This window comes from Hyperoodon ampullatus (assembly GCF_949752795.1).
Source record: "Hyperoodon ampullatus genome assembly, chromosome: 11".
In the NCBI taxonomy this organism is placed as follows: Eukaryota; Metazoa; Chordata; class Mammalia; order Artiodactyla; family Ziphiidae; genus Hyperoodon; species Hyperoodon ampullatus.
In genome coordinates, this window is record NC_136924.1 from 44,574,212 (window position 1) to 44,600,985 (window position 26,774).

Consider the following 26,774-nt stretch of genomic DNA (forward strand, 5'->3'; position numbering starts at 1 on the left):
TAAAGCAAACGGTGGAAGGATTGGTAGTATATAGAAACACTTTTGAGAAATGAGAAAGCAAAAAAGTCGGGCAGAGATGTATTTCTGCCCAGTTCACCGAGTGCACCGGCCTCCCCTGCTTCCACCCCCACACCTCTGCCGCCTGAGACAGCAAGACCTACCCCTCCGCTTCCTCCTCCTCCTCAGTCTCAGCATGAGGACGAGGGGGATGAAGACCTTTGTGACGACCCACCTCCACCTAACGAACAGTAAACAATCATCATGCTGCGGTTAAGAGACCTCTCTGTTGTGTGTCTTGATGTGGAAATCTAACAGCTGTACACAGCGTGTAAAAGACTTATATTGAAGTGGACAGTCCATCCTCACATAGGCATAAGCTGAGTGATACTAAGTATAAAATTAACAATGTGGTTTTGTTTTATAACTTTGCTTTCAAAGAATTAGGTACAGTCTCCCTCCCTCCCTGACTCGTAATTGGAGAAACTGTGTAAGTCTATCATTATAGGTTCTTTTTTTTTTAATGTAACCATGTTCCCAATACTGTATTATGACTATGACTGCAATACTATATGCCATAAAAATTTTATGACGATCCACCCATTAGTGTATAGGCTGGGCTACCTGGAAGCGATCGTATCGATCACACTAGGCAACCATAAAGCAATCATGTTGCTGCTGCTTCATTATCAATGCACATATCATTGTACCTGTAAACAAATGTGAATTTCTTTTTCACATTATCTTTTCATTACTGACGTCTAGTATTAGTTATATGTGTAACATCTATAGCCTTTCGTATCGTCTAAGACAATAATGATGTAGATACTATTCATCTTGGAAACATGACGAAAACTCATAATGTTGATAAATACAGTACAGTACTACAAATATTTTCATGATTTTTTTTCTTTTTTCTTTTTTTTTTTTTTGGCCCACCGCACAGGTTGCAGGATCTTAGTTACCCGGACAGGGATCAAACCCGGGCCCCCAGCAGTGGAAGCACAGAGTCCTAACCACTGGACCGCCAGGGAATTCCCTATGATTTTTTTAAATTTTTTTTACTGAATTTGTTACAATATTGCTTGTTTTATGTTTTTGGTTTTTTGGCTGCGAGGCATGTGGGATCTCAGCTCCCCAACCAGGGATCAAACCCACACCCCCTGCACTGGAAGGCAAAGTCTTAACCACTGGACCACCAGGGAAGTTCCCCTATGATTTTCTTAATTAACATTTTCTTTTCTGTAGCTTACATAATTGAAAGAACACAGTATCTGACATGTAACATACAAGATATGTGTCATGGGCTTCCCTGGTGGCGCAGTGGTTGAGAGTCCACCTGCCGATGCAGGGGACATGGGTTTGTGCCCCGGTCCGGGAGGATCCCACATGCCGCAGAGCGGCTGGGTCCGTGAGCCATGGATGCTGAGCCTGCGCGTCCGGAGCCTGTGCTCCGCAACAGGAGAGGCCACAGCAGTGAGAGGCCCGCGTACCGCAAAAAAAAAAAAAAAAAAAAAAGATATGTGTCATCCACCGTTCATGTTATGGGTAAATCTTCCACTCAACAGGAGCTATTAGTAATTAAGCCTGGGGGGGGTCAAAGGTTATATGCGGATTTCCGACTGCATGGGGGTCGGTGTCCCTTGACACGGGTCAAACGTACGTTGACGTTGTCGGGGTCAGGATTCTCACTGCGGGGACAGGACATGCAGACGTGGAATGAGGGAGGCAAACAGACGCCCACAGAGATGGGGTGGAACTGGAGGTGTCAGCATGGCGCTGTGACCTCTCACACCTGTGCACGTGCATAAGCATGTGCCCACGTGCAGGCACGCCTGTCCTCCCTCTCTCTAAAGGGCCTAGAAACACGGGCATCCTGATAGCAATAAGCAACTGTGCACCCAGATATCGGTCTCTGAAACCAGTCGCTGCCAGAGGGAGCCCGGCCTCCCAACAGCCGGCTCCAGGGTGGAGACAGAGAGGCCTGAGGAGCCTGGGTGGGACCCCTGTGCCAGGAAGCAGGGAAGTGCTCGAAACCTTAACGACGGGCACGCAGCCGGGACAGCACAGCTTGACAGGCCCCCCGGGTGAATCTGCAGTTTGAATACCAAGGCAACTAACAGGGCGGCTCACGGCCCATCGAGATCCGGCAGCAGTCCACACGTGCAGGCTGACGACCGGGGGCCACGTCTAAACTCTGAGAACTGCCGATGACAGATAAGTTACAAACACTCATGAGAAACAGGCAACGGGGGAAGGTGGGAGCCTGCTGAGTGGCGGGCGGCCGCAGCAGGAATCACCAGTGGGCGCTGTGTCGGGGAGGTTTGGGGAGGGGCCCGCACAGACTGCTTGTCAGCTTCGGTGGAAAAAACAGTAACTAAAGTTCAGGAAGCGCCACCTCCTTCCAAGGCACCAAGGCACTTGGGCCGGAGGCCAGGTGCAGGCAACTCCCTCTGGAATGGCTCAGGAAAGACTGCCTCTCTACGCACACGTGTGTAGCATGTGCGTGCATGTGCACAGTGTGTGTGCACGTGGGCAAAGCACACTCAGTTCCCTGCATCGTCTTCAGTGCCTGGTGAAGTCAGACACGTGTCAGGAACTCAGTAAACACTGTTCAGCAAAGGGGGAAAGTGCCCACATCACCTAAACAAAACCCAGGTGGAAGCAGTCTCTGGAAGCATCACCTGAGATCAACAATAAGAAGACATTTACAATTTGATTCTCACTCTTTTTGAACGTGTTTACCTCCTAAAGCCTCATCTGAAATGGAAACGGCTGCCTGTGACCACAAAGGAGGCCCCGCCCCGAGGGCTGGGTGCTGGTGGGGACAAGTCCAGCACGTGCTGAGTTTCTGTGGTGACGCTGCCCCAAGGCGACAACCTTTCAGGGGCCGAGAGGCCGCAGCCCGCTGCCCAAAAGCAGCTCCGCGGGCAAGATCCACATCCTGCTGCCGTGAACAGCACTCGGTCTGGACGGTAAACAGCATCCCACCCACCGTCACCCTGGCAGGGGTGCCAGGCCCCTCGTTCTCACAAGCGGTGGGCAGCGTGAACGTGGGTGCCCCGGCTGTGGCTGTGGACGCGCCCCCGTGAGGGCACACCCGTGGTCCTCTGCGCGTTTCCCGTCTCGGCCCATCTGTCGGAATACCAATGTCCTGGAGGGCCTCTGGCTCCTCCTCCTCAGGAAGGCCCGAGAAGTCTCTCCAGAAGCACAAGCTTGGTCTGCAGGTTCACGTCAAAGGGGGGCAGCCTGCTCAGGTTCAGGCTCAGCCCGGTTGTGCCTGGGACGCTGGCCAGCACCCGGTGCGTGTCCCGGTAGGGGGCCAGCTGCCCGGGGGCAGCCTCCACGAGGAGGTGCGTGTAGGCCAGCATGTGCTCGGAGCCGGGCTGCACGTCCTCTCTCTTCTCGTACCTGCAAACGAGAGCAAGGCTGTGCACCGCGGGGTCTGTGGCGGCCCCAGGAGCCCGTGCACGAGACGAGGACGTACCTCCAGGCACTGTTGACTTCCAAAAACCGGGACACACCTGTCTGGGCAGCGGCCACATCGATGTGCACAACGACATCTGTGGAAACCACGTCTGCTCTGTTAGCGCTGCGAATCCGGCACCTCTGGCCAGAGCCGCAGCCGGTAGTGGAGGGCCGAGCGCCTACCTGTGCGGGAGGGCACCAGTTCATGCAGCCTCTGCATCGCCACGCCGCCAGGGTAGTTGAAGTGGGACACGTACAAGCCTGTGGCCGAGTATGTGGCGTTCACCACAAGGTGTCCTATCACGAGGAAGGACCCCACTTTATACAGCCAGGACTTCTTGTAATTGTTGAGCCTGTAAAAGAACAGCGCACCTCGTGGAAAGGCAACAGCAGCAGCAGAGCAGAAAGCATCGTTAGGGGCAGAAACCTGCCACCTGCTGTCGCTGAGCGAGAGTCATCTCCAAGCAGGAAGACGCGACGCTGTCTCTCTGAAATTCCACCCAGATGCCAATTTAAAACTTGTATTACATTTTCAAGCATCCCATGTCATTACTTGGGTCAGAGCGCAGCCTCCGGGCCAAACACCACGCTGCCTGCGTGTAGGTGAAGCGGACAGGATAAGGCCGCTGTCACAATGCACAGGCAGGACCGCGAAGCCCACGGAGCGAGGCACTCACCACCTGTCCTTTACAGGCCAGTTGCGGGCCCTGTAGACTCGGGCTGGACCCTTGACCAAAGCCTGGCCAGGCGCCCAGTTAAACGCGTTGGTTTACCCTAAGCATCTTCCCCTTTGTGAACCAGTAAACCGCCCCCAGGGGAGCCCAGGCAGCAGCGTCTCGGTGGTGGCACTCACACACGGGCACAGCCCCTGGCGGCCACGACATTGAGCAGGGGGAAGGCATAGATGATGAAGCGCAGCTCCTTGTGCGGGAGAAGCGAGTACAGAGCCACGAAGCCCAGCGCCGGCACGAGCAGCGCCAGGGCCCTTCTGTCCACGGCGCCCAGGGGCACAAAGAGCAGGCTGCAGCCCAGGCCACGAGGCAGGGCCGAGTAGAAGTACCAGAGCAGCGGTGAGGTCTGCGGCAGGAGGGTTAAGGAGGCCACGCGCCAGCCACAGCCGCCTGTCCTCGGGCCAAGCTCAGGCGGGAGCCAGGAGCGCGGGAGATACAGCCCTGATGGCGTCCCTGCCGGCAACACCCGGGACCCCCGCGCCTCGGGCCACGGCGTGACCGCTTCACACGCGGACAGAGGCTGGGACTCGGGTGTTGGTGCCAGAGCCAGGCCGCGGATGGCGAGGGGGCTGCGCAGAGTTCTTTAACTTTTCCCTCCATTTTTCACTGTAAAAACAGATTGTCCCAGGGTGATGGGCCCACTTGGGGCTCAGTATTCTATCTGCGTGTGTTTAACCCCAGGATAAAATGTGGAAAGAAAGCAGACTATCACGAGGACAAAGGAGACGCCTCGGCTACAGACACCGGGTGGCGGCCACTGGACCAGGGGAGGCCCAGACTGCGGGGAAGAAGGCGCCAGTGCTGGCGCTGCAGCAGCCGCCATGCTCCATCATGTGCGGACACAAGAGGAGAGTGGCACATCGCGCAGCCCCGCCCCGTGGGCCACTGTGCAGACACCGGAAGGATACGCCCCAGTTGGAACTTTTGTTCAGGACGGTGTTGTACCAGAGCACCTTTCCTTCTGGCCACACGAGGGAGCGCCAAAAATAGGAGTCCACGGCCACCGTCAGTCCTAAGAAAAGAACACCTCAGGAAAGAACACGGCCGCCTGGGAAGCTCGGATCTCGACGCGGCTGGCTGAACGGCAGCCGCGGAGTCCTGGTCACAGGTAGATATTCCTGAGACGCAGCCCCGTCAGCACAGAAACCAGGAGCCACCAGCAGCTTCACGTAAAGGAGCTGAGGCGTCGGGACCTACCCCCAAATGAGCCTCTTCACGCAGGTCCCTCATGGCCGCCCAGCCTGGCTGAGACACATGAGGAGAAGAGCCCCTGGTGGAGGCCCCGGGCAGCAGGGGGTGGGGGACCCTTGGGCAGAGCAGCCAGGGACCTGCACCGAGACGTTTTAACACCACTGAAGGTGAAGGTAATTTCATTTAACGAAAAACAAAAATAAGAAAACCTCCCGAGTTTCGTCTCCATAAAACAAGACAAAGAAAGCACAGGCTCCAGACAGCATGGCCACGGTGACCTGACTCACCTAAGCAGAGGACCCCAGCCGGCACGGCGCAGCGCAGGGCCCGGGCCACCGAGACCTTCCGCAGGCAGAGCGGCAGCAGCAGCGCCAGGCCCAGGAGCAGGCTCAGCTCAGCTCTGAAGACCAGGATGGCGAAGGCCGAGAGCTGGATGAAGCGCGTCCACCTCTGCTGCAGCCAGGCTGCGAGGGCTGGCAGGACTGCAAGGCACAGGCCAAGAGGCAGGCCACTTACTCCTTCCTCAGGAAAGCCACACGGAACCCTCCAGAAGCCAGCCAGCACCTCTCAGAACCAGACCCGCCAACACGGGCCTGAGGCTGCACCGTGACAGCCCCCATTGCCCAGCCCGCGTCCTGCGCTGTGACATAGCCCAAGCCACTTCCACAGGCCAGACGGCCCCAGACGCCGGCGTCCACGTGGCTTCCCGCCTCCTCCGCAGCCTCGCGCTCGCACGTCCAGCGCCAACCTCGGCCGCCTCCTCCCCTCTCCTGCCGGCTGCCTCTCCCGCCCGGTCCCGCCAAGGTCCCTGCTCCCCACACTCGGCCTCTCGAGGCTCCCGGAGCGTCCCCACCGGCCCTGCACGTGGCTTGCTCTCCGCCCAGCTCTGCGGACCAGCTCCAGCTCCGGTCCTGCTCAAGAGAAACTGAGCCCTGGAAGCCGGGCCTCAGTCCAGCACCGAGGACACGGCCCTGCTCCCCTCACAGGGTTTCTGAGACGCCTGGTGGGGAGCGGCTTTCGACGGGCAGACACCTCAGAGGGACCCCCGGGCAGGCCGGCCGAGTGGCTACTTACCCACGGGCAGGGCCAGCACGTTGGGGAGCGTCCGCGTGCAGTAGAACATCAGGTGGAACTGCGAGGCCGTCACGCAGCAGAACAGGGCGGCCACCGTGGCCCCGAACTGCCGCCTCACTTCTTTTTGTAGAGTCCAGAGTCCAAAGATCACGCCGAGTCCCAGGACGGCCCTGACTGAACAGAGAGGGCACCGTGTGTGCGACAGCGGCGGGGCAGGGCCCTTAGTGACCATGGGGTCTCGAAAGGGCCCTGAGGGAGGGGAGCTGCCTTCGGTACTAAAAACGGGCTGGGTGTACACAGCAGAAGAGTGCTCAGCCACAGCGGAGGAAACCGCGCCACTGCGGCAACGTGGAGGAACCTAGAGGCGATCAAACTAAGCAAAGTCAGTCAGACAGAGAAGGACAAATATCATATGGTATCACTTATGTGTGGAATCTAAAACGTGACACAAATGCATCTACATACAAAACAGAAGCAGACTCACAGAGACAGAGAATAAACTTATGGCTACCAAAGAGGAAGGAGGAGAGGGATAAATTAGGAGTTTGGGATCAACAGATACACACTACTGGATATAAAATAGATAATCAAGAGAGATACACCGTATAACACACGGAACTATATTCAGTATAATAACCTATAATGAAAAGAATCTGAAAAATATATATATAACTGAATCACTTTGCTGTACATGATACAATGCCATATTGTAAACCAACTACACTTCAATTAAAAAAAAAAGACACATAAAATGAATGAAACTAAAATACATTAATTTAAAGTGACAGTAGGGCTTTCCTGGTGGCGCAGTGGTTGAGAGTCCGCCTGCCAATGCAGGGGACACGGGTTCGTGCCCCAGTCCGGGAGGATCCCACATGGCACGGAGCAGCTGGGCCCATGAGCCATGGCTCCTGAGCCTGCGCGTCTGGAGCCTGTGCTCCGCAACGGGAGAGCCACAACAGTGAGAGGCCCGCATACCGCAAAAAAAAAAATAAATAAAGTGACAGTATATTTTTCACTGAAACTAGCGTTAGGTGAATTTGTTCATTTTGTGTTTCACTCGCTATTAACTGAATTCTTTTGAGTGTGGCGGGCCACATTTTGTGTCCTGTCACATCGTTTATTAAACATTTTTGAAACTGTCAAAAAAATGGGCTGGCCATGGAAGACGGACAGCCTAGACCCTGGCCCCCCCGATCCTGAAGCTGCACTGTGTCTGGTGGCCCCGAGGCAGGGGCCTGCAGCACTCAGCCGCTGGGCAGGGCAGGAGCATCAGGACGACAGCCTGGCACTGACCCCAGTGGCCCCGCCACCTGGCCAGTGCCTCCAGGGCCACGTTTACCAAGGACCTGATGCTCAGACGTGGCCCCCAACTCTCCCGTCCAAGGCTTCCTGGCCCCCGCTATGTGACCACAACAGCCTAGAGTGAGGGTGGATTTCCGTTTCCTCATCTGCCCTTTCAAGAAGCAGAACTGCTTCTTCCCCAGGAATGTGCAATTTGTAAAGCTCTCCATACAGGCCGGACCAACCAGCCGTGAGATGTGTTTGACTCAGCTGGGAAACGTGCTGCCTCTGCCCGGGGGATGGGGCTCGGCCCCCACTGCAGTCACGAGGGCACAGCCCGGCGAGGCTGACGCTGTCCCCGCTCTGAGTCCCTCTGCCGAGTGGCCGAGATTCCAACAGGTGGACCCTCCTGCACGTGGGACCCTCAACCTGGGTGACTGAGACCCTCTGACAACACTGCAGTTCTCCACCCCATCCCCGTTTGAAGACCCCCTTACCTACTAGCTGAGAATAGAACTTAGACGTTTCCAGGAGTGAAAGGACGTAAACGGCGGGGCTGGAGAGTGCCGCGATCACCAGCGGCCCAAGGAACGTCCTGGGGACCACGCCAGGGAACTCGAGATGGTCAAACTGCAGGGAGAAGGGCAGGTCAGCAGAGCCCGAGGAAGTGGGGGTCAATGCACGGCTTGGGCGGGAACTCACCTTCTCCACGTCCAGCCGGTGGTAGAGCAGGTCGTGCACGGCCTGCAGGTTGAAGCTCTCCTCCACTTTGGTGTAGGGGCAGGCAACCAGGTGGACGGTGGCTACCGCCACCAGCAGCCCCAGGAGCCGGCGCTGCTTGCCCAGGCCCGACGGCCTCTTCCCGGCCATTCTGCACGTCAGCCTCACGGACCTTCATCCACCGTCGGCACCGCCACTCGAATCGTTTTGAGAGAATGGAGACGCAGGTCCCCTAGCTTCAAAACTCACACTCGAGTTAACACCTGGGAAATGTGTTTGAAGGGTAATGGGAATCCTCTGAACTGCTGCAGTTTCTGTAATCTGAAAACACATCAAAATAGAACGTTGAAAGAAAAATCATGCTAGAGAAGCTTTCGTACTCTAACCAGTCTTCTTACGCTTTAAGCTGTGCGAATATTTTTCCAGGAAGAAAGACCTGAGTTGCAGAACCCGAGTTTAGTCCACTGTGCAGCCGGGCCCTGGGCCAGCCCAGCGCTGGAGGGCAGCAGGACGACCCCCGTGCTCGAGAAGCTGAAATCTGGCCGGAGAGTTAGGAACAAGCTGGGCTCGGCCCGCACGGTACTGGCCAAGGGAGATGGGCCGGGAGACTGTCAAGTAGGAGGGCGGGAGGGGTGCGCCTGGAGAACTGCAGAGGGACAGCCACGAGAGGACAGGAGGTGAGGCGCAGGGCTCGGGGCGCCAGCGAAGCCCTGCACCCCAAGGATGGTGAGACAGAGCCGCGGACACCCCCCCGCTGTGTTCTAAACTTCACCCCCCGAGCCTCTTAGAGCCCTGGGGAGCACCACGCTGGTCGTGAGCACAAACACGTGGATGGCAGAAAGCAAGAGTGTGTTCCTGGGGGGTGGGAATGCAGACAGATGTGCCTGCAATGGACCACCCAAACACCAACAGGACTTTGGGGGGTACCCCATGGCACGAAGCTTCCTGAGCAAACCATGGAAGTGTCTGGGGCAGTTCCTACTCATGGAAGACCTCCATCTTTCAATCTGGCGAGGGAAGGAAGACGGCAAACTCTTCCTGTTTCTGGCTTGTCTGAAAACAGGTTTGCTTTTATTTGATCAAAACCAGAAGGGCAAGAAGTGAAAGGAGAGAACCATGGTGCTTACTGTTTGTTAAAACTACTTTTTGGTTCGAGGGAGAGGTATGAAGTCTGTACTCTCCTAGGATAGCAAGTGGGGAATCAACAACTGAGGGGGAACAGGAATCCTGTTTGATATGGTGGTGGTGGTGAGGTGAGGGAAGTAAGGGTGTCAAAGGGCTCTAATAATTAAGAATTACCAAAATAACATGCAGTTCCCGGGGAAGTAACCGAACTTTTCCCTTACCAAATGTAAGGGCGGGCTTTTTCTGTCCCCCGCTGCCCACTATAACCTCAGCAAGGATGGACTCTGGTCATCACAGGGGGCATCTGTCTCCCCTGCTGGGCTCACAGCCTGAGGGCAGGGCTGATTCACTGCTGTATCAGCACAGCCTGGCGCATAGCAGGTGCTCAACAAACTACTTGAAGAAGAAATTCATAAAAACTAAGCGTGGATCTCATCACACCAATTTACATTTTCATTAAAGAAACGTTAACGATTTAATTTCCAGTGAAGCCGAAGAGACCACGGAACGTTCATATACTACTCTCTGTTCCTCTTACTGTTCGAGGGGGAAAAGAGTCTAAAGAACTAGGAAGCATCTCTAAGGCCAGGCGGTTGGAGCAGCTGCGCAGGCGCTCCGTGGCAGGAACCTCGCTCGGGCTCACAGCTGTCCCAGGCCAGTCCCTGCACACCCCACTCCACACCTCTGCCCAGAGGAGGTTCCCCTGTGGGAAGATCTAGACTCTGTTATTTCACGAGCTGTGGGGTGAAAAGGTACCTGCCAAACTCCGCTCCGGGCCCCAGGAGCTTCTCACCCAGATAAGAGTGTGCTCTGTGCTGATAACCAAGGGCAGAAACCAACTGGCAAAGCAGCTTATTTTGGAAGGCGCTACCGGCACCCTGCATGCCCACCCGGGACCACGAGGAGACAAATAGGACATAAGCAAGTACAGAAACCATGGTCAACCCGCCCACCGGGCCCGAGACGGTGAGCAGACGCACCTGCACTGGTCCACACCTGCTTGCAGCTGTTCGGGTGGTTAATCTGAGGTACCCACAGGCTAAAACAGGCCACGACTTTAAAACATGTCGTTTATAGGATGGTGACCCCTCAGATTAGGTGCAAAGGCCTTCTTGTCCCCGTCTATTCGGATTCTAAGGTCTCTACTGAAACTGGTCAAGTCAGATGTTCACGTTATTAATCCCTGGCTGGAAACAAAAGGAAACTAGTACAAATTCGGCCAGAGAAAACTCTTATCATTTGTACTGCTTCCTTCTGGCAGTTCTGTCCTACCAGAAACCACGTAATGCCCACCTTCGTTCTTCCTAACTTAAACCACGGGTTCCAGTGCCAATTGCCTCGGGCACGTGGGGATATGCAGATGTCTGGAACCCCAGAAACACACTCATCAGGCCCCAGGCGCGGAGCCCCAACCCTAGGTGAGGAGACTGCCCCCAGGTGAGGAGGCCAGCGGTCGTCCCGCGTGGACACGCACGGTGAGGCCCAAGGAGCACCGCGACAGCGCCGGCCCGGGGTTCCCGCAGCCCGTCCCGAGAGCCCCAGCCGCGCGCGCTGACCTCGCCAGCCCACGGCGCGGTCCCTCGAAGCGGGTCCGCCTGGGTTGCCCTCAGCCGGAAGTCGGGCGGCGGAAACCGAGAATAGAGGCGACGCCCTTGCCCGAACCTAACATGGCCACTAAACCCCGGCTGCCGTCGCGGCGGGCGCCCTCTCTGCCCGGAGTAAAGATGGCCTCCGCGGGCGGTGCAGGCGAGAGGCCGGCGCGAGGGGCGGACTCGGATCTCCACGACCGCTGTGTCCAACCCTCCCGGCTGGACGCTGACCCGGGGCCTTCCTATTGGTCGCTTCTCGTGGCGAGCCTGGATTGGGCCACATGGGGACGGGGCGAGCCCAGCCGACCAATAGCGATGCGAGGGCTGGCGCGGGGCGGGGCCCCGGCCGGCGCCGTCAAGTAGCCCCGGGAACGGTCGCCGCTTCGGAGCCGGTGGGCGGCCGGAGGCCGGAGCGCTCGGCCGGTTCCCCCTGGACCTCGGCCAGTACCCGTGCGGCCGCGTTCCGCAGCGCCATCCACGTCGGCCCGCCATGCGCCCGCCGGCCCCGGCCGTGCTGGGGCTGCTGCTTCTGATGCTGCTGTCGCCCGGCGAGGCCACCAAGAAGCCGACGCCCTGCAAGCGATGCCGGGAGCTGGTAGACAAGTTCAACCAGGTGGGCCGATCACCCCGCGGGGACACGAGGCCAGGGGTCTGGCCGGGGTCGCCCCGCCATGGACCAGGGTCACCCCACCATGGACTAGGGTTGTCCCGCCGTCTACTGGGGTTACCCCCTCCGTGAACTGTGGTCACCACACCAGGGACCCAGGGTTGCCCCACCATGGACGGGGTCATCCCACCATGGATCTGGGGTCATTCCACCACAGACCGGTCACCTCACCATGGACGGGGTGAGGCAGCAGTGCTGAGCCCTGTGCGGACGTCTCCCCGCAGGGAATGGTGGACACAGCAAAGAAGAACTTTGGGGGTGGAAACACGGCTTGGGAGGAAAAGACGCTGTCCAAGTATGAATTCAGGTGGGCGCCCTGCTCTTACTGGCCCAGCGCCTGCCTTTGGTGCCTGACGTGTTCCTGGAAGTGTTGACGGACACAGAGCGGCGTTGACAGACACAGAGCGTCTCTTGGGGCTTGTCACCTGTCCTTGCCTGGGGCTGGTGCACTGGCTCCTGGCTGGCCTTTTGGCTTGCACACTTGTCCCATTCGCCCTCCACTCGGCAGACACGGTGGTTTCTTAAAAACATAGGTGGAGTAAATCCCTCCTGCCCTCCCCCCCCACCGAGCTCCGGCCTCCTCCGGCCCCATTGCAGGGCTTCCCCTGGCACACCCCACACCCAAAGTCCCACCGTGAGGACGGACAGGCCTCCCTGACCAGCCCCACCCTCCACGGTTAGTTCTCTGCCTGGTACTGACTACCCCCGGCCCCAGTTGGGTGTTTGCTGAGGGCCTTTTTTCACTGAAGTGCCACTGTAGTCGTGGCTTGGCAGCAGGTGGGGCCTCGGGACATCCCTGGGGAATGGACGCTGACCACTGAGGTGCCCCTTGCCCCGGCCTCGCCGTGCTGACAGCCTTGTGTTTCAGCGAGGTCCGCCTGCTGGAGATCATGGAGGGCCTGTGTGGAACCAGCGACTTCGAGTGCAACCAGCTGCTGGAGGAGCACGAGGGGCTCCTGGAAACCTGGTGGCTGCGGCTGTGAGTGCCTGCGTCCCTGGGGACCAGTGCCAGCGACTCCTGGCTTTTGAAGTGATGTCAGGTTTAACAAGCTACAAAAATCGTAGGGGTTTCCACACACCTGTTTTCTTCTGTACCCGTGTTCCCATCCTTTATCACCAAAGTGTGACCATCCAGACGAGGGTGTCAGCTGCAAGAGTCTTTTGGCACCCAGACCCTCGTCTCCCAGATCCCACGATACTCAGAAGCACGTTACACGTTCAACTGTGTTTTTGTCTTGAGGAAATCTGCCGCGTAAGATTTATTGAACACTTTAAAAAATCCTCAGGAAGAAGAAGTATCCTGACTTATTTGAATGGTTTTGTGTGAAAACACTGAAAGTTTGTTGTGCTCCGGGAACTTACGGGCCAGACTGCCTGGGTAAGTTTTCTGCGGGGACTCGTGAACATCCTGTGTGGTTCCGGTTAACCCTGTCGTGATTCCCGGCTGGGCAGGAGCTCGGGTGGGAATGTGGGCCCTGTGCAGCCTCCTCCCAGCTGCAGGGATCTTCGCCTCTGGGTATCTGGTCCCAAGTATGCTCCTAATTCAGGGCTCCACAGACCCCCTGGTCGCCCACCTGGGTGTTGCCCTCTGGGTGTGGGGAGGTGGCCCATAAGCAGCAAAGCCCGTGTGAGAGGCCGGGGCCAGGGGCGTCCAGCCTCCGGGGTTGAAGAGACTGAGTGAAGCCATGGCTGCCGCCTAGGTGTCACCAAAATGTTCATGTGGATCAACTGGGCAAAGGGCACGATCCTGGCGCTCAGGCCCCACTCTGGCCGAGGCTGCCCCTGCCTGTCCCGCTGGTGTGGCGTCACAGCGCGGGTCCTCACTGTCCCATCCTTGGCCCCGTTTCCTGGGTGAGGCAAGCCGACACCTCCTCCAGACACCTCGCCAGTGTGGGGCTCCTATGTTCCCAGACAGAAGGGGTGAAGCAGGGCTGGGGTTTCAGCGAGACGCAGAGAGCTGTTTTTAGGAATGTGTCGTGGGGTGCGCTCTGAGCGGGCTCGGGGTCCCCGCAGCGTGCCAGGGTGGGTCCGAGCGGCCCTGCAGTGGGAACGGCCACTGCAGCGGAGACGGCAGCAGACAGGGCGACGGGTCGTGCCAGTGCCACCTGGGGTACCGGGGACCTCTGTGCGCCGACTGCATGGACGGCTACTTCAACTCACTGAGGAACGAGACGCACAGCATCTGCTCAGGTACCCGGAGCTGCCTGTGTAGACGGGAGGGGGACCCGGTGACTGCTGACCCAGGCTTCTGGGAGCTGAGGGGGAAGGCGCGGGCCCTTGTACGATGTAAGAAGGGATGTGACAGGACCAGCAGCCGGGGATGGTCTTGCTTCCTGTCCCCAAACAAGCCCCAAGAAGGAAGTGTGAGTTGCTTACCCCCAATGTCCTTCTGGAGAAGGGCTCGGAGGGTGGACAGTGTGGCACCTCCAGCTCCGTGACATCCGCGCTGGTCCCGGGGCCCCGGACCTGCACCTGGAGTGCCTGGCCCGAGCTTGCTCTCCCCGCGGCTGTCCCAGCAGGAGGCTTGGGTGTCCTTGGGCGCAACTCGGGGATCAGAGGCTGGTGTCCCCACTGTCATTCAGGCTTAGGGTCTCGGAGTGAGCAGAGGCAGGGCCGAGTCTGGCCATGTCAGGGCACCAGCAGGTTGGGGAGGTGGCCCAGGTGAGAACCAGGACAGCAGAGGCCACGCAGTGTGACCTCCTGGCCCCAGGTCCCCGTGTAGAGGACACGCCGTCTTGGTCACCCTGGTGTCGGGTAACGTGGGCTCTCCCACCTGGGTCTTCAAAGGTGCCCTGGCTGTTGTTCTGGGCTCCCCCCCCCCCCCGAGTTCTGAGATGGGCCCGTGGGGTTGCACGGATGGAGCCTTCCCAGCTGTGATGGGCACGCTTCTCCCTTCTGGTTGGGGAGGCCCATGCCCTGCTCATGAGCCTGCGTCAGCCCAGGATGACGTCCTCTGACGGGGTGTAGATGTGTAAATCCAGGGAGGAAGCCACGAGTGGCACCTTGTCTCGATGTGTTTTCTCGTTGGTTGTCACTGATGTACAGGAAGACCTTTTGGGCGTCAGCAGTTGTGTTGAATTCTCCCGTCAGGGCTGGCGGTGAGGCTGCACTCCCTAGGGCATCCCCGTGGAGAATGTGCTGGGTGCCTGGGAGGCCAGCCCCTCCGATTCCTACCCCCAGGCCTTTCCCGGGCCCAGAACGTCCACGCGTGTTGGCAGGCGGCATGCACACACCCAGCTGGGTGTGGGCTCCAGCATTTGGGAGGCTACCTCTGCCAGGTTACGAGCAATTCCTCTGGAGTCCTCATTTGCTAAGAATTTTATCACCCCTGGGCGTGGAAATCCCCGTGTGTTCTCTTCTCTCGTTAAGTCCAGGGATGCTGTGAATCACACGAGCAGGTTTCTCTGTTGTTGAACGTATCTTGCTCCTCTGGGATTTTTTGCTGGTTTGCGGTTTTTGTTTTCACCCTATGAATGTCAGCTCCTAATTTCCAAAACGCCCTTTGCATCGAGTTCACTCCTGAGACGGGATCCCCACGTACTGACGGCCGTCCCACCTCTGCCTTCCAGCCTGTGACGAGTCCTGCAAGACGTGCACGGGCCCTACCAACAGAGACTGCGGCCAGTGCGAAGTGGGCTGGGCGCGGGAGGACGACGCCTGCGTAGGTGAGGCTGGCAGGCTGCCCTCCACGACCCCTTCCCCCCACTCTCTCGTGGTGTCTGCGCAGCCCCCAGCTACCCTCAGGACACCCCACTCCTGCTCTCTGCCCCCTTCTGACTCGTGGGGAAGGAGCCTCTGACGTTCCAGGCTGTATTTTAACGGGTCACAGTGTGGAGGCTGGGCTTGCCCACGTGCGATCTTGCCTGTGGGCTGGTTGCTGCACGTGAACCCTCTGTGGCCTGGACTCTGGGCTGGGAAGGTGGCCCCTGTCTCCCGTCCTTGCCATCAGGTGGCCCCGGTGGTCCTGTTGGCTCAGGGCCCGGGAGGGAAGCCTGGGACTTAGGCCCAATCGTGTGTCCTCGGGCCCTGGTTTCATAACAGAGACAGGTGTGGGGTGGGGGGCTCTGGCCGGCAAGCGCTCACTGCAGGGCGTGGGCAGCCTCTGACTGTGGTGGACTCTGCATGGCCCCTCAGTCTGGAGGCCCTAGCCGTGGCGTGTGGCTCTCCCTGTCCACCGTGCCCGACCAGCTGGGGCCCCGCCTGTTCCCGGGGTGTCTTCTCCTCGAGCTGCAACCCATGAATGCTGCCCTACAGCCCGGCCGCCAGCACCTCGGCCCTGCCCGAGTCCGCGCAGGCCCCGGTGCTGGCGAGGGCAGCGGGGCGGGGGGTGGGTGGCTGCCGGGCTGCCGTCCTCCCGCCAGGGCCTCGGTTTTGGTCTCATCCTCACAGCTGCTCAGCCGCAGGCAAGTCGGGGGCCTCACGTCCCAAATTGAGTGGGGAGGGTGGTGTCCCCCCCAGCCCCACCTTGGAGCTTCACTGAGGCCCCAGGGAAGCACTCCCGGGTCAGCCGCTGGTCCCACCTGCACACGGAGGCCCCCGAGGATGACTGACTGTGTGTCTCCCCACGGCGGGCCCTCTGGCCAGTGGTCAGGGCGCGGCTGCCGCCCACAGCTGTGCCGTCCTCTCCAGATGTGGACGAATGCACGGCAGAGCCGCCCCCCTGCGAGGAGCAGCAGTACTGCGAGAACGTCAGCGGCTCCTTCGCGTGCCAGGGTGAGCGCCTCCGGCCTGCGGCTCCACCCGCCTCGTCCCCCCAGGTGTTTGTGGTTTGTCGGCACGACCCCTGTACACTCTGCCTGCTTAAGACATTTAAGACAGCAACACAAGTGATAGATGTTTCCTGAAGAAGAATCAGAAAATTCAGATAAGTTGAAAAAAGGTGACAACCATCCACTCCCTGGGGAGGGGCCCCTGGCAAGCCTGTCGATCTGAGCGGCGCCTCGTTACCTGTTTGTTGTTCATTCAACAGTATCGTGACCGCCTTTGCACGTCACATTTCTGTACACCGTGTTAATTTTTTTGGAGCATGCTGTTATTTCACAGTTTTCTTCAACAATCTGTATCATTGAATATTTGTCATACACGGTTTCCCACAGTTACAAACTTTGAAGACCCCTGTAGGTAAAGCTTTTCACATTCTTCATTATTTTCTTTGGATGAGTTTCCAAGTTGGTCAGTTCAAGGGAATGTGGATTTTAGGGCCACCCTCCCCCCCGAAAGGTTGAAAGGTGGTGCCGATTTCTCGCCTTCCCCCACCCCGCGCCCCCTCACCGTGTCCGTGGCCATACCGTCCTGTCCCCATGTTTGTGGACACACAGCTTCAATGAGACGCCCCCAAAGCATCACAGGTTCTCTGCTGTCGTTGGCACCAAGCTCCTAGCTGGTGAGTCAGCAGTGTCACAGCTGGAGGCAGGTTTTGTCTGAGAAAAGATGCTGTCCCCCACCCTTCACGTGACAGAGGTCATGGAGGGGCCCCGTCAGTGCTGCTCCCGCAGCCCAGCCTGCACCGAGGTCCCTTAGCGACACGGTGCCAATGGTCAGTCGGTCAATCACAGCAAGTCCGCACTTTGCCTCAAGCGCACGCTGTCTGCTCCCCGCCACCCCCAGGATGGGGACACTGGGCTCTCCCGGCCGCAGAGCCTCCGCCATCTCGTGTGTGGTTTCAGGTCGCGCTTTGCCCACAGGACAGGGGTCTCATGTCGTCATTTCCCTCCCCTCTTGTTTCCAGAATGTGATTCTACCTGCGTGGGCTGCACAGGGAAGGGTCCTGGACAGTGTAAAGAGTGCCTCCCCGGCTACTCGAAAGAGAGCGGCCAGTGCACAGGTCAGCGGGCACATCTGTGTTCAACTCGGGGGCGGGAACCTTCCCAGAGGCCATGCCTGCTGGTGGGGACGGGACCCTGGGCTGCAGACTCCGATTCTCACGCACCCATGGGGGTGGGGGCCGAGTGAGGGCCTGCGGGCTCCGGCTGGACGTCCACTTCGATAGTCAAGCCCGACTGGAACCCGGCTGGAGAACCACCGGGCTCCCGCCCTCATGTTTGCCTGGACCATCTCTTCTTCCCGCCCCTGACGGCCTGGCTCTGGGGCTCCTGTTAAATCCTCCCCTCTGTCTCCTTTCTCTAATGGGATGGTTCCATCTCTGCGCTTTCTGTGTGTGAGTGAATCACGACGTGCGAATCCCTTGATCCCTGACGTGCATGTTTGCGGAACGAAGTCACCTAGTCAGGGGAATGTTTTAATTTAGACATTGACGAGTGCTCGCTGGCGGAAAAGCCCTGTCTGAGGAGGAACGAAAACTGCTACAACACGCCCGGGAGCTTCGTCTGCGTGTGCCCCGAGGGCTTCGAGGAGGCCGAGGACGTCTGTGTGCAGATGGGGCCGGTGGGGGCCGGTGAGTGACCGCTCGTCCCACGGCCACCCTCTGCCCTCGGCTGCGGGGCCTGGGTGCGCTGCCACCTGTCCCCAAGTTAAGAAATTTACACAAAAAGTGGCCCTGGGATGATGGGAGCTGGGGTTCCTGGAAGATAAGTGCGTACAGGCGTAAAGTCCTCTATGGGGACGAAGCCCCGGGGGGCTCCCTCTTCTATGGAGGGAGGGAGACGCAAAGGAAAGTCAGCAGACGGGCCGCCAGCCGAGCAGCCCCCGGGTCCGGCCGAGACAGACGTGCAGGGAGGCGGTGGGAGGGGCAGACGGCTCCACGGGGGCTCCTGGGAGCCGTGACAAAGCGCCACAGACCCGGCGGCTTCAACCCCAGAGGCGCGTTGTCTCCCAGTCCTGGGGGCTGGATGTCTGAGATCAAGGTGTCGGCAGGGCTGCCTCCCCCGGAAGCCTGTCAGGGAGCATCCTTCCTGCCTCTTCTGGCTCTGGTGGCTGTCACTCTTGGCGTTCCTGGGCTGGCAGCTGCATCCCTCCAGCCTCTGCCTCTGTTTGTCACATGGCCTTCTCCCTGGAGCCTGTGTCCAAAGTTCCCTCTACTTATAGGGACGCCAGCCATTGGGTCAGGGCCCACCCCAGTGAGCTGCTCTTAACCTGCTCACCTGCAGGGACCCTATTTCCAAGTAGGGTCATGTTCACAGGCACCGGAGATCAGGATGCCAGCCTGTCTTTTGGGGGGGACACAGTTCTTCCCACAGTCGTCTCATACAAGTTCTAGAACAACACGGAGAATGTGAAAGAAGCCACGTTAAAAAAGACAATGGCTGAGAGTTTTCCCAAAGCAGTAAGACTTGGCTCAGGCTCCAGAAGCTCCCTGGGTCCCGGCAGGATAAAGAGAAGCTAACCCACATGTAGACGGCCTGTAGGAACCGAGGGGCCTGACGGTCAACGAGGGCCGCGGAGGGGCCGCAGCCATGCACCCTATGTCCCCACACGTCACGCAGGCTGTTGTCTCGTCCCAGCTGGTTCTGGGGGCACCTCACTGGCTCCCATCGCCCGTCTCTCCCATAGTGGTGTGGCGGCTCTGGGGTGCTGTCGGGACACCCCGGCCGTGGGGTGCTTGGGGCTGCTGCATCCAGAGGGAGCCTGGCGCCACCCCACGGCCATGGGCAGCCTGTCCACGCGTTACCACAGCCCCAGCGCCAGCCTCGTGGCCGCGTCCTCAGGACCTTTCGTGCTAGGAGTTTACGGACCGATCTGTTTGTTTTCTGACAGAAGTCACAGAAGCAAGCCCAACACAGCCGCCGTCCCATGAAGATTTATGATGTGCATCCACGTCAGAAGTCACACCCGCCCTTTAAATTATTCAGACTGTCGTCCTGGATGTGGCCCTTCATGTCACACCGTCGCTCCAGGGGAAGCTGCTTTCATTGAAATGGCTGATGCTTATTTGACCCTTAAAGCTGCATTTACTGGTTGTTCTTAAACAGATTTGTATATTTTGATATCGTTCTTTATAATAAAATTGGCCACTGAAGGTAGTTGGGCAGACAACAGGTGTGCATTTGTCTCGTTGGAAGCGTGTGGACCTTTAGAACGGAGTTTGCCCTGTCCTGCTGGAGCCCCTAGGCCTGTGGGGGTTTTCGAGGCAGCACAGCCGGGCTGTCCCCAAGGGGCTCCCACCCCCACCCCAGGCTTGCAAGCACCATCAGAACCTTAACTGGGTGAGTTTCAGGGCCCCACCTGTGGGCCGCCAGAGTGAGGGTCGCCAGGGACCCTGGGGGCTAAGCTGGAGAAAATGTCAGTTGTGAACCCCAGGGCCAGGTTGTCACGTGGGAAGAAGGCTGCATGGACCCCCCGAAGCCCAGCCCAGCCCATTCCCACCAGTCCGTGTGGCAGTCAGGCCACGGCTTCTGCTCCAGCCCCCCAGGGCTGCCCCCCAGTGAATGCCCAGTGTCCACCCCCCCACACTCCCCTCGCTCACGCTCCACCAGCCCCTCTGGCCTCCTGTCCCCCCCACCAGGCCTCACGCCATCCCTGTAAACGTCTCCCACTGTCCTGGCACCAGTGACCATCCACCTGTCCCCTTGCTGCACCTGTGCTCTCCGAGCCCGAGCTGGGCCCTCTCACCTGGGCACTGGGATAGGGCACCTGCAGGTGGGACTCTGCCCCAGGGGTCCCTGCTGGGAAGGGGCGACCACAGCACCCAAGGGCCGCAGGCGCTGGCCACACCCCAGCGCACCTCAGGCTCTCCCCGGTCTCTCGTCTGCCATGGGGGAGGTGGAGCTTCCAGTCCCAGGCCTGGGGGGGGCCCGAATCCCTAGAGGGGGCGTGGAGTCCAGTGGGCTCAGCAAGGCCAATGAGCAGCACAGGTTGGGGGCTGCTGTTGTCTGGCCCAGGCCTGGGGGAGTCCACACTGGGGGATGGCCAGTCATGAAGCTGACACACAGTCCTCTTGGAGACGGACACGACGGTGCAGGCCGAGGGGCAGGGCACATGGGAGGGCGCGGCCACCAGCAGGGGGTGATGGGGGTGACGGCTGCGTGTGGAGGGCAGCGAGGGGCCAGGCGGAGGTGAGGGGACAGGGGTCCCTGGGGAGCCTGCAGTTTGGGGGCTTCCAGGAAGCCGTGTGGGCTGGGGCCCTGCGGATGGATGTCAGGTGGGTGTGGCCGGGTGCCGGTGGAGGTGCTGACCGGTGGGTGGACGAGGAGAGGGAGGCCTCTGGCCTGGGGTGCCTCGGGGAGGTGCGGCTAGAAGGCTCCCAGAAGAGGGAGAGAGGGGAAGCCTTCCCTGTCAGCTGGGGGGCTGGGGGGCGGGGGCAGCTCCAGGCCAGGGCGGGTGGTCCCTGCCCAGCTCAGGTCCTGCACGCGGGGCCCAGGCTCAGGTGCCAAAGCCATCCCGCAGGTGGGGCCTTGTGACTGCACTGGGGAACTGACCCCATCTCCAGCTGGAACCGGGTGGCCCCCATCCTCACTGCAGGCCCTGGGACCAAGCTCACGGTCCCTGGGTGGCACTGTCTCCCCACACACGGTGGGGTCACCTGGGTGGCTGCCCTCCCCCCACCGTAGCTCTGTGGGTGCCATTGCCCCCTCCTCCCTACAAGTGGCATCAGTAGGTGTCCTGAGGGGGCCAGTCACTTGGCAGTGGGGAGGGGGTGGGCCCCGCTGCTTTGGACACTCGAAAGCTGGACCCCGGCCTGAGCCCTGCAGCTGGCTCCCCCGCGACCACTACACTGGCCCATGGAGCCCGAGGGGTCCCCTACCCGGCCCCTACGCTGCCTTCCTGCTGGTAGATCACCTCCACTATTGGGCGCTATTGGCACTATATGGGCACTACTGACCCTGGGTGGCCTGGAGAGGGATGAAGCCACTGGGCACCTCTGTGCCGACAGCAGCTGTGGCCACAGCCCAGGGGGGTCCCTTGGCCCTCACGTCGTTCTGCTCTGGGACCCCCACTCAGGCCCCCCCACCCTGCTCCTGCCTCACTAGGGCAGCACAAGTCAGGCTGACCTGGATCCTTGAAAGCACCGTGCACGGTCCCACCCCAGGGCCTTTGCACTGCTGTCCCTCCTGCTGGGAACATGTGGGAGGCCCCTGCTCCTACTGCTCCCTCCCTCCAGGGGGGTCTCTGCTCAGCTGTCACCCTCAGAGGTCGGCCCTAGCCCCTTGCCCACGTTGCACCCCTCTGTGAGCCCCCCACCGCTCCCCAGGGCCGTGTCTCTGCACCCAGCAGGGGATCCTGGCCCCCTCTGAGCCGGAGGTCTGGAGTCAATGGTGGAACACCCCCAGTCTCAGCTTTCTGGGGCCAGAGGGGCAGGTGCAGCCAGCAGGTGGCGCTGTGGGACCACCCCGGGCCCCTCGGTCTGGACGGCCCGGGGGTGGGGTGCTAGCCCTGGGCCAGGAGGTCCCGGGAGTAGAAGGAAGCGGGGCTGGGGAGGGGCTGGGACAGAACCGGAAAGTCACACTGGGGCCTCAGAGGCCCCCCCGCCCCGGGAGCCCGGACCCCTGGCCGCTGGAGTGACCCGGTTCCAGCAAGGGCCGCGCCTCTGCTCCCTCATCCCACTTTGGGTGCTGCCCCAGGACGGGAAGGGATGGGGCTGCTGGGGCAGTGAGTCACAGCACCCTCCACAGTCCCACACTGCAGGGACCCCTCCGCACACCTCCTCAGGGTCACGGCGCGCAATGCCGTCCTCCAAGCCGGACAGCCTGCCGTCCTGCCAGTCAGGGTCAAAGACCCTGCCCCGGTGGCACTTCTGCTCGCCCACTGGGCCCTGCACAAGGTTCCTGGCACCCCAGCAGGGGCACTCTGCCACAGGCCTTGGGGGAGCCAGGACCTCGGCTCTGTGGACCCCGGAGGCCCAGATTCCCAGGGCTGCTCCCACTCGCCCTTGGCACCTGGGCCCAGGTGTGCACCATACGCAGGTCCTGGGGTGGCTTCCCTCCCCACAGAGGATGGCCGTCCACCTGGTCTTCAGCAGGCTGTTGTGCACCCCGTGGCTTAGGAGCTTCTGGAAGCGTGGTGCCTGAGTGCCCATGGTCCCAGCCTAGCCCTGTCCCGGCTTTGCTGTAAAGTGGGTCCCTTGATCTGACATGGGATCCTGTGTCACAGGATCAAACGCTTTGGAAGCCAGCGGTTCTCAATGGGTGGCGCCACGGACACAGGCAATGTTTGGGGACACTCGTCTCAAGGGGGTAACGGGGTTTCTGGCTCAAGTGGGTAGAGACCAGGGATGCTGCTCAACACCCTCCAAAGCCCAGGACACCCAGCCCCAAGTGTCGGCCTCAGGGGAGACAACGGCCGCAGCCCGTGGCCAGGTGCCCCCTCTCCCCGGGTGGAGCCATGGCCCGCAGACCGCCTGCCGCTCTGGCCCCCGGGGTCGCATGGAGGGCCTCCCCTTCACCCACCCACACCTCTGCCCCCGGGATGGGGTTAAATGCAGCGGCAGGGACACTGCGCTGCAGCCCTCCTGCTCTGTGCCCCGTCCAGCTGGGGGCCGTTAGGGGACCCGGGTATTGGAGCAGAGCCCGAGCCCGGACGCACTGCTCCAGAACCCGAAGCCTCCAGACCTGTGTGTCCTCCTTCATGGTGGCACGCACCTTGCTTTGGGGGGCCCCAGGCCTCTGCAGCTGCGTGGGGCCCACCTCTCCCTAGAGCGCACGTGACCTACAAAGGCCCCAGTGTGTTCGCCACTTCCTGGTCACCTGGCCTGCTTAGCACGGGTCTGTTGATGGGGGGGATGGGCAGCCGGTCCAGGTGACTGTGGGCTGGAGAGTCCCCGTAGCCTGGGGGGCCATGAGAACGCTTTGGGCCTCCAGGTACCAGAGTCACCCGTGTCTAGCAGTCCTCAAATGCTCGGCATCTCTCCTCCCCGTGCTCAGTTACCGGGTCCAGGGAAGGGCGGGGGTAGGTGTGCCGGTGTGGCAGACTCCGCCTACTGGGGACCCAGCCTGCCCTTCAGTGGGGGTTCTGGGTCTGAAGCCTGCCTCGGGCCTGGAAACGGGGCAAGGGGTCACGACCTTTCACGAGGGCCTCCTGGTCACGCACCCGTGGCTTCTCCTCCTCGGCCGCCAGTCCAGTCCCCGGGAACACAGTGTTCTGTCAACCACAACCCCAGGCGCCTCGGGCCCTTGGCCCAGCTCCAGCCCTGCTGCTCACGGGAGCTGCACGCACCTGCCCCTGACGACCAGGCGCCACCACCCCCGTCACCCTCCATCCTGTGACAGCCTCTCCCACTGGCAGCAGGGCCCGCGGGAGCCCGGGCAGGCTGCCTCTCCCCGCTCCGGATGGCTGCGTCCGCCGGGCCTCACACCCGTCCCGCGCCCGAGGGAGAGATCCCAGCAGCTGGGCACAGGCCTTACCTTCACCCCGCCCCCCGCCCCATCGCCAGGCCCCAAACCCTGGCGCCTGCCTAGAGCCTGCTCCCCTTCTCACGCCTGTGTCCCTGTGTGAGGCCCACAGTGGAAGTGGGGGGCTGCCCCTCCCCAACTCCACTACACCGGCTCCCTGAGGTGCCCCGGCCCAGGGCCAGCCTCTGTGGGTGACCCTTCCTGGGCTGCTCAACTGCCCACCTGCCGGGGGCCTGGAACAGGGCTGGCTCCTGGGGCCTCGTCAGCCACGGCTCTGGCTCACAGATGTTCACCCCAGCTGCCTTCCCAGACCCCGCTGGCTCTGCCCTCTAGCCCCGCAGGTACTGCTGGGCTCTCCTGCCTCTGCTCTTCATCCCCGGGGTCAGGGTCTTGCAGACAGGCAGGCCTAGGGGTGGGGAGGGGCTCCAGCCCACCACTTGAGATAGGGCGGCTGTGAAGTGGGATGACCGGGGTCAGGGCCTGGTGGCGCTGTCGCTCTCGGTATATCCACAGCCAGCCCGACGGGCCCTGGGATGTGGGCACATTGGGGACTATGCGGAGTGGGCACTGGAATCATGGGCAGGGGTAGAGGGCGGGTAGCACAGAAGGCCTCGGTCCTGGGGGCAGCCATGGGGGCAGACGGCTCCGTTCCAGCGCTGGGTGGGACCAGCCTTGGGCCTCTTTGGGGACAGGCTGCTGATCAGGCCACACGTTCCCTCCCAGTTCAGGGTCCTCAAAGCCCTCATTGTGGCTGGGATCATCCCAGACGCCAGGCTGGCTGGCTCCACACCACCGGCCTGACGGGGCGTGTGCAGTGCGGGGCGCCCACCTTCTTACAGAGGGGCGGCCCGTGGGCTTCAGTGTCCCGGCTCCGGACTTGGGCGCGAGGGGGCAGGGGACCCTCTGGGCAGCTCAGCCCTTCGGGAGACCCGGCGCCTAAGAGGGCGCGGACAGGGGCACCCCTCCCCCAGCCCCCCTCCCCGCCTCCCTCCAGGCCCGACCCGTCGATGCCTTGTCCCCCTAACCCCCTAACCCTCTGTCCGCCCTCGCAGAGCAGGAGCTGCGGCGGGGCGGGGAAGGGCTCGGCCCGCGGGCGGGAAGCGGGGCGCGGCCGTGCCGGGAAGGGGGCGGCGCCGGAAGCGTCGGCCTGGCTTCGGCCGCGGGAGGGGCCGCGGGGCGGGGGGGAGGGTTGGTGGGGCCGGAGAGGTCGGGGGAGGGGCGCGATCATCCCGCGCGTCGCGTCCGGGGTGGGGCGGCCGGAAAGGCGGGGGTCCGCCCGCGCCCCGCCCGCGCGTCCGGGCCCTGGGAGCCCCCTTTCCCCTTCCCGGAGCTGTAGTGATGCAGGGGTGATGACGCCGACGGTAAAGCCCGAGGTTTCGGGGACGTAGGCACGGCGCCTGCGCGGTGGGCCGCGACCTTCTTGGAAAGCGCTTGGCGCCAGGTGGCCGCGGGCGGGATGCTCGTGCCCCTCTTGACGTCATCGCGGGTGGGGGGGGGGGGTTCCCGAAAGAAACAGGCCGGGCGGAAGCAGGCGGGTGAATGAGATGTGAGGTCGAGGGTGAGCGGCCCGGCAGATCCGTCCCCGCGTCCGCCGGTGGGGGCGGCGGCGCGGGGTCTCAGCCCCGGAAGGAACCGGCGGGGCCCAGGGGCTCGGGCCTGATGAGCGCCGCGGACCCGTACTGGCTCTCGGGGCGTAGAGATCCCGTCCCAGGCACTGAGGGTCTATTCCCCTTCCGTCCCCCGTGTCCTCCAGGACCTCAGGTCAGGCCCTGCCTTGGGGAGGGAGGGGGCCGCGCCATGGCTAGTCTCAGCAGGGCCTGCGCCCGCACAGCTTTCTCTCCCCGGGGAGCTACGGCCGGCCCCTGGGCCCCTGGACCACAGCCCACCCTCCCGATGGGCGCCTTGGGGGACCTCCGACTGGACTCCCGGAGAGGAGGGGAGCAGCCCCCGCCCCGTGAAGCTGGAGAGTGGGGATCCAAGTGAAGGCCCGCGGGCAGCCCCACTCCATGCTGCACCCTTTCTGGGGTCAGGTCTGACCTTTTTACCAGGAGCTGAGTATCCCTTCGTGGTTTCAGAAAACAGTCAAAGAAAATGAAGCTCAGTCGGGCAGACCCGGGGATGAGCAGCGGCCCCCCATCCCTTGGTGTGGTCTGCTGCCCTGCCCCCATGTACTGCTCCCTGCTGGAGGCGGGGTTGACCTGCGAGGTCAGCGGGGACCCTGTGTCAAAGCCACTTCTGGTTGTGGACTAGAAATGAGGTGACAGAGCACAGTGCTGGGGCTTAGGGCTCCAGCCCCCTGCGGCCCCTCCTCCACCCTCTCCCGTGTTGCCACCTGACGCCAGGTGCGGGGACCCATCTAAGCACCCCTCCTCCATCTGGGGTCCCTCCTAGCCCTGCCCCTCCCATCTCACACTCCCCAGCATCAGCACGTCTCTCCTTGGGGTGAAGGAGGGAGAGCAGGGCGGGGAGCACCAGCCTGGGCCCCCCCCCAGCCTGCTGCCCCAGGTGAACCGCAGGCCCCGGCTCAGCTGCTGACTGGATAACAGTGGCCCTTGTCCAGCCGCCGGGGTACCAGCCCCGGGTGTCTCGGGCAGAGAATGGCGCCCGCCCCCCACCCCACCCAGAGGCATATTGTCCATTCACCCTCCACCCTCACTATTAATAGCGCCTCTCGTCAGCGGAGCCACTATAAATAGCCCCCACC

General features: G+C 61.1%; 3 protein-coding genes across 3 annotated transcripts in view; 2 read left to right on the forward strand and 1 right to left on the reverse strand.

The window, feature by feature from the left end:
• Positions 1–3,089, forward strand: part of ZBED4 (zinc finger BED-type containing 4) — a gene marked incomplete at both ends in the record, with an annotated part of 25,248 nt that extends 22,159 nt beyond the window's left edge. Inside the window, 2 exons of the mRNA XM_079714917.1 lie at positions 187–248; positions 2,885–3,089. Coding sequence (XP_079571043.1) covers positions 187–248; positions 2,885–3,089 — 267 coding nt within the window. The remainder of the gene's footprint in view (positions 1–186; positions 249–2,884) is intronic.
• On the reverse strand, positions 2,725–8,615 carry ALG12 (ALG12 alpha-1,6-mannosyltransferase; the record flags this gene model as incomplete). The annotated part of the gene is made up of 9 exons (XM_079714566.1): positions 2,725–3,408; positions 3,485–3,560; positions 3,649–3,818; positions 4,319–4,542; positions 5,105–5,208; positions 5,675–5,869; positions 6,462–6,635; positions 8,243–8,375; positions 8,448–8,615. 9 exons carry the CDS (start codon positions 8,613–8,615, stop codon positions 3,177–3,179), a joined length of 1,476 nt encoding a protein of 491 aa, XP_079570692.1. The 3' UTR covers positions 2,725–3,176.
• A 3,039-nt stretch (positions 8,616–11,654) lies between these two features.
• On the forward strand, positions 11,655–19,765 carry CRELD2 (cysteine rich with EGF like domains 2). Its single transcript, XM_079714144.1, has 10 exons — positions 11,655–11,792; positions 12,071–12,153; positions 12,715–12,825; positions 13,133–13,224; positions 13,860–14,036; positions 15,416–15,511; positions 16,476–16,559; positions 17,575–17,670; positions 18,094–18,240; positions 19,500–19,765. The coding sequence occupies exons 1-10, from the start codon at positions 11,670–11,672 to the stop codon at positions 19,547–19,549; spliced, it is 1,059 nt and encodes a 352-aa protein (XP_079570270.1). The 5' UTR covers positions 11,655–11,669; the 3' UTR covers positions 19,550–19,765.
• The last annotated feature ends 7,009 nt before the right edge of the window (positions 19,766–26,774 follow it).

What these genes read in the sequence shown, in the direction of transcription:
- CRELD2 (XM_079714144.1), top strand. Translation starts at nt 11,670, where the DNA reads ATGCGCCCGCCGGCCCCGGCCGTGCTGGGGCTGCTGCTTCTGATGCTG. An exon ending in GGAGGACGACGCCTGCGTAG is followed by an intron (nt 15,512 to 16,475) that starts GTGAGGCTGGCA and finishes CGTCCTCTCCAG; the next exon opens with ATGTGGACGAATGCACGGCA. An exon ending in CGGCTCCTTCGCGTGCCAGG is followed by an intron (nt 16,560 to 17,574) that starts GTGAGCGCCTCC and finishes TCTTGTTTCCAG; the next exon opens with AATGTGATTCTACCTGCGTG.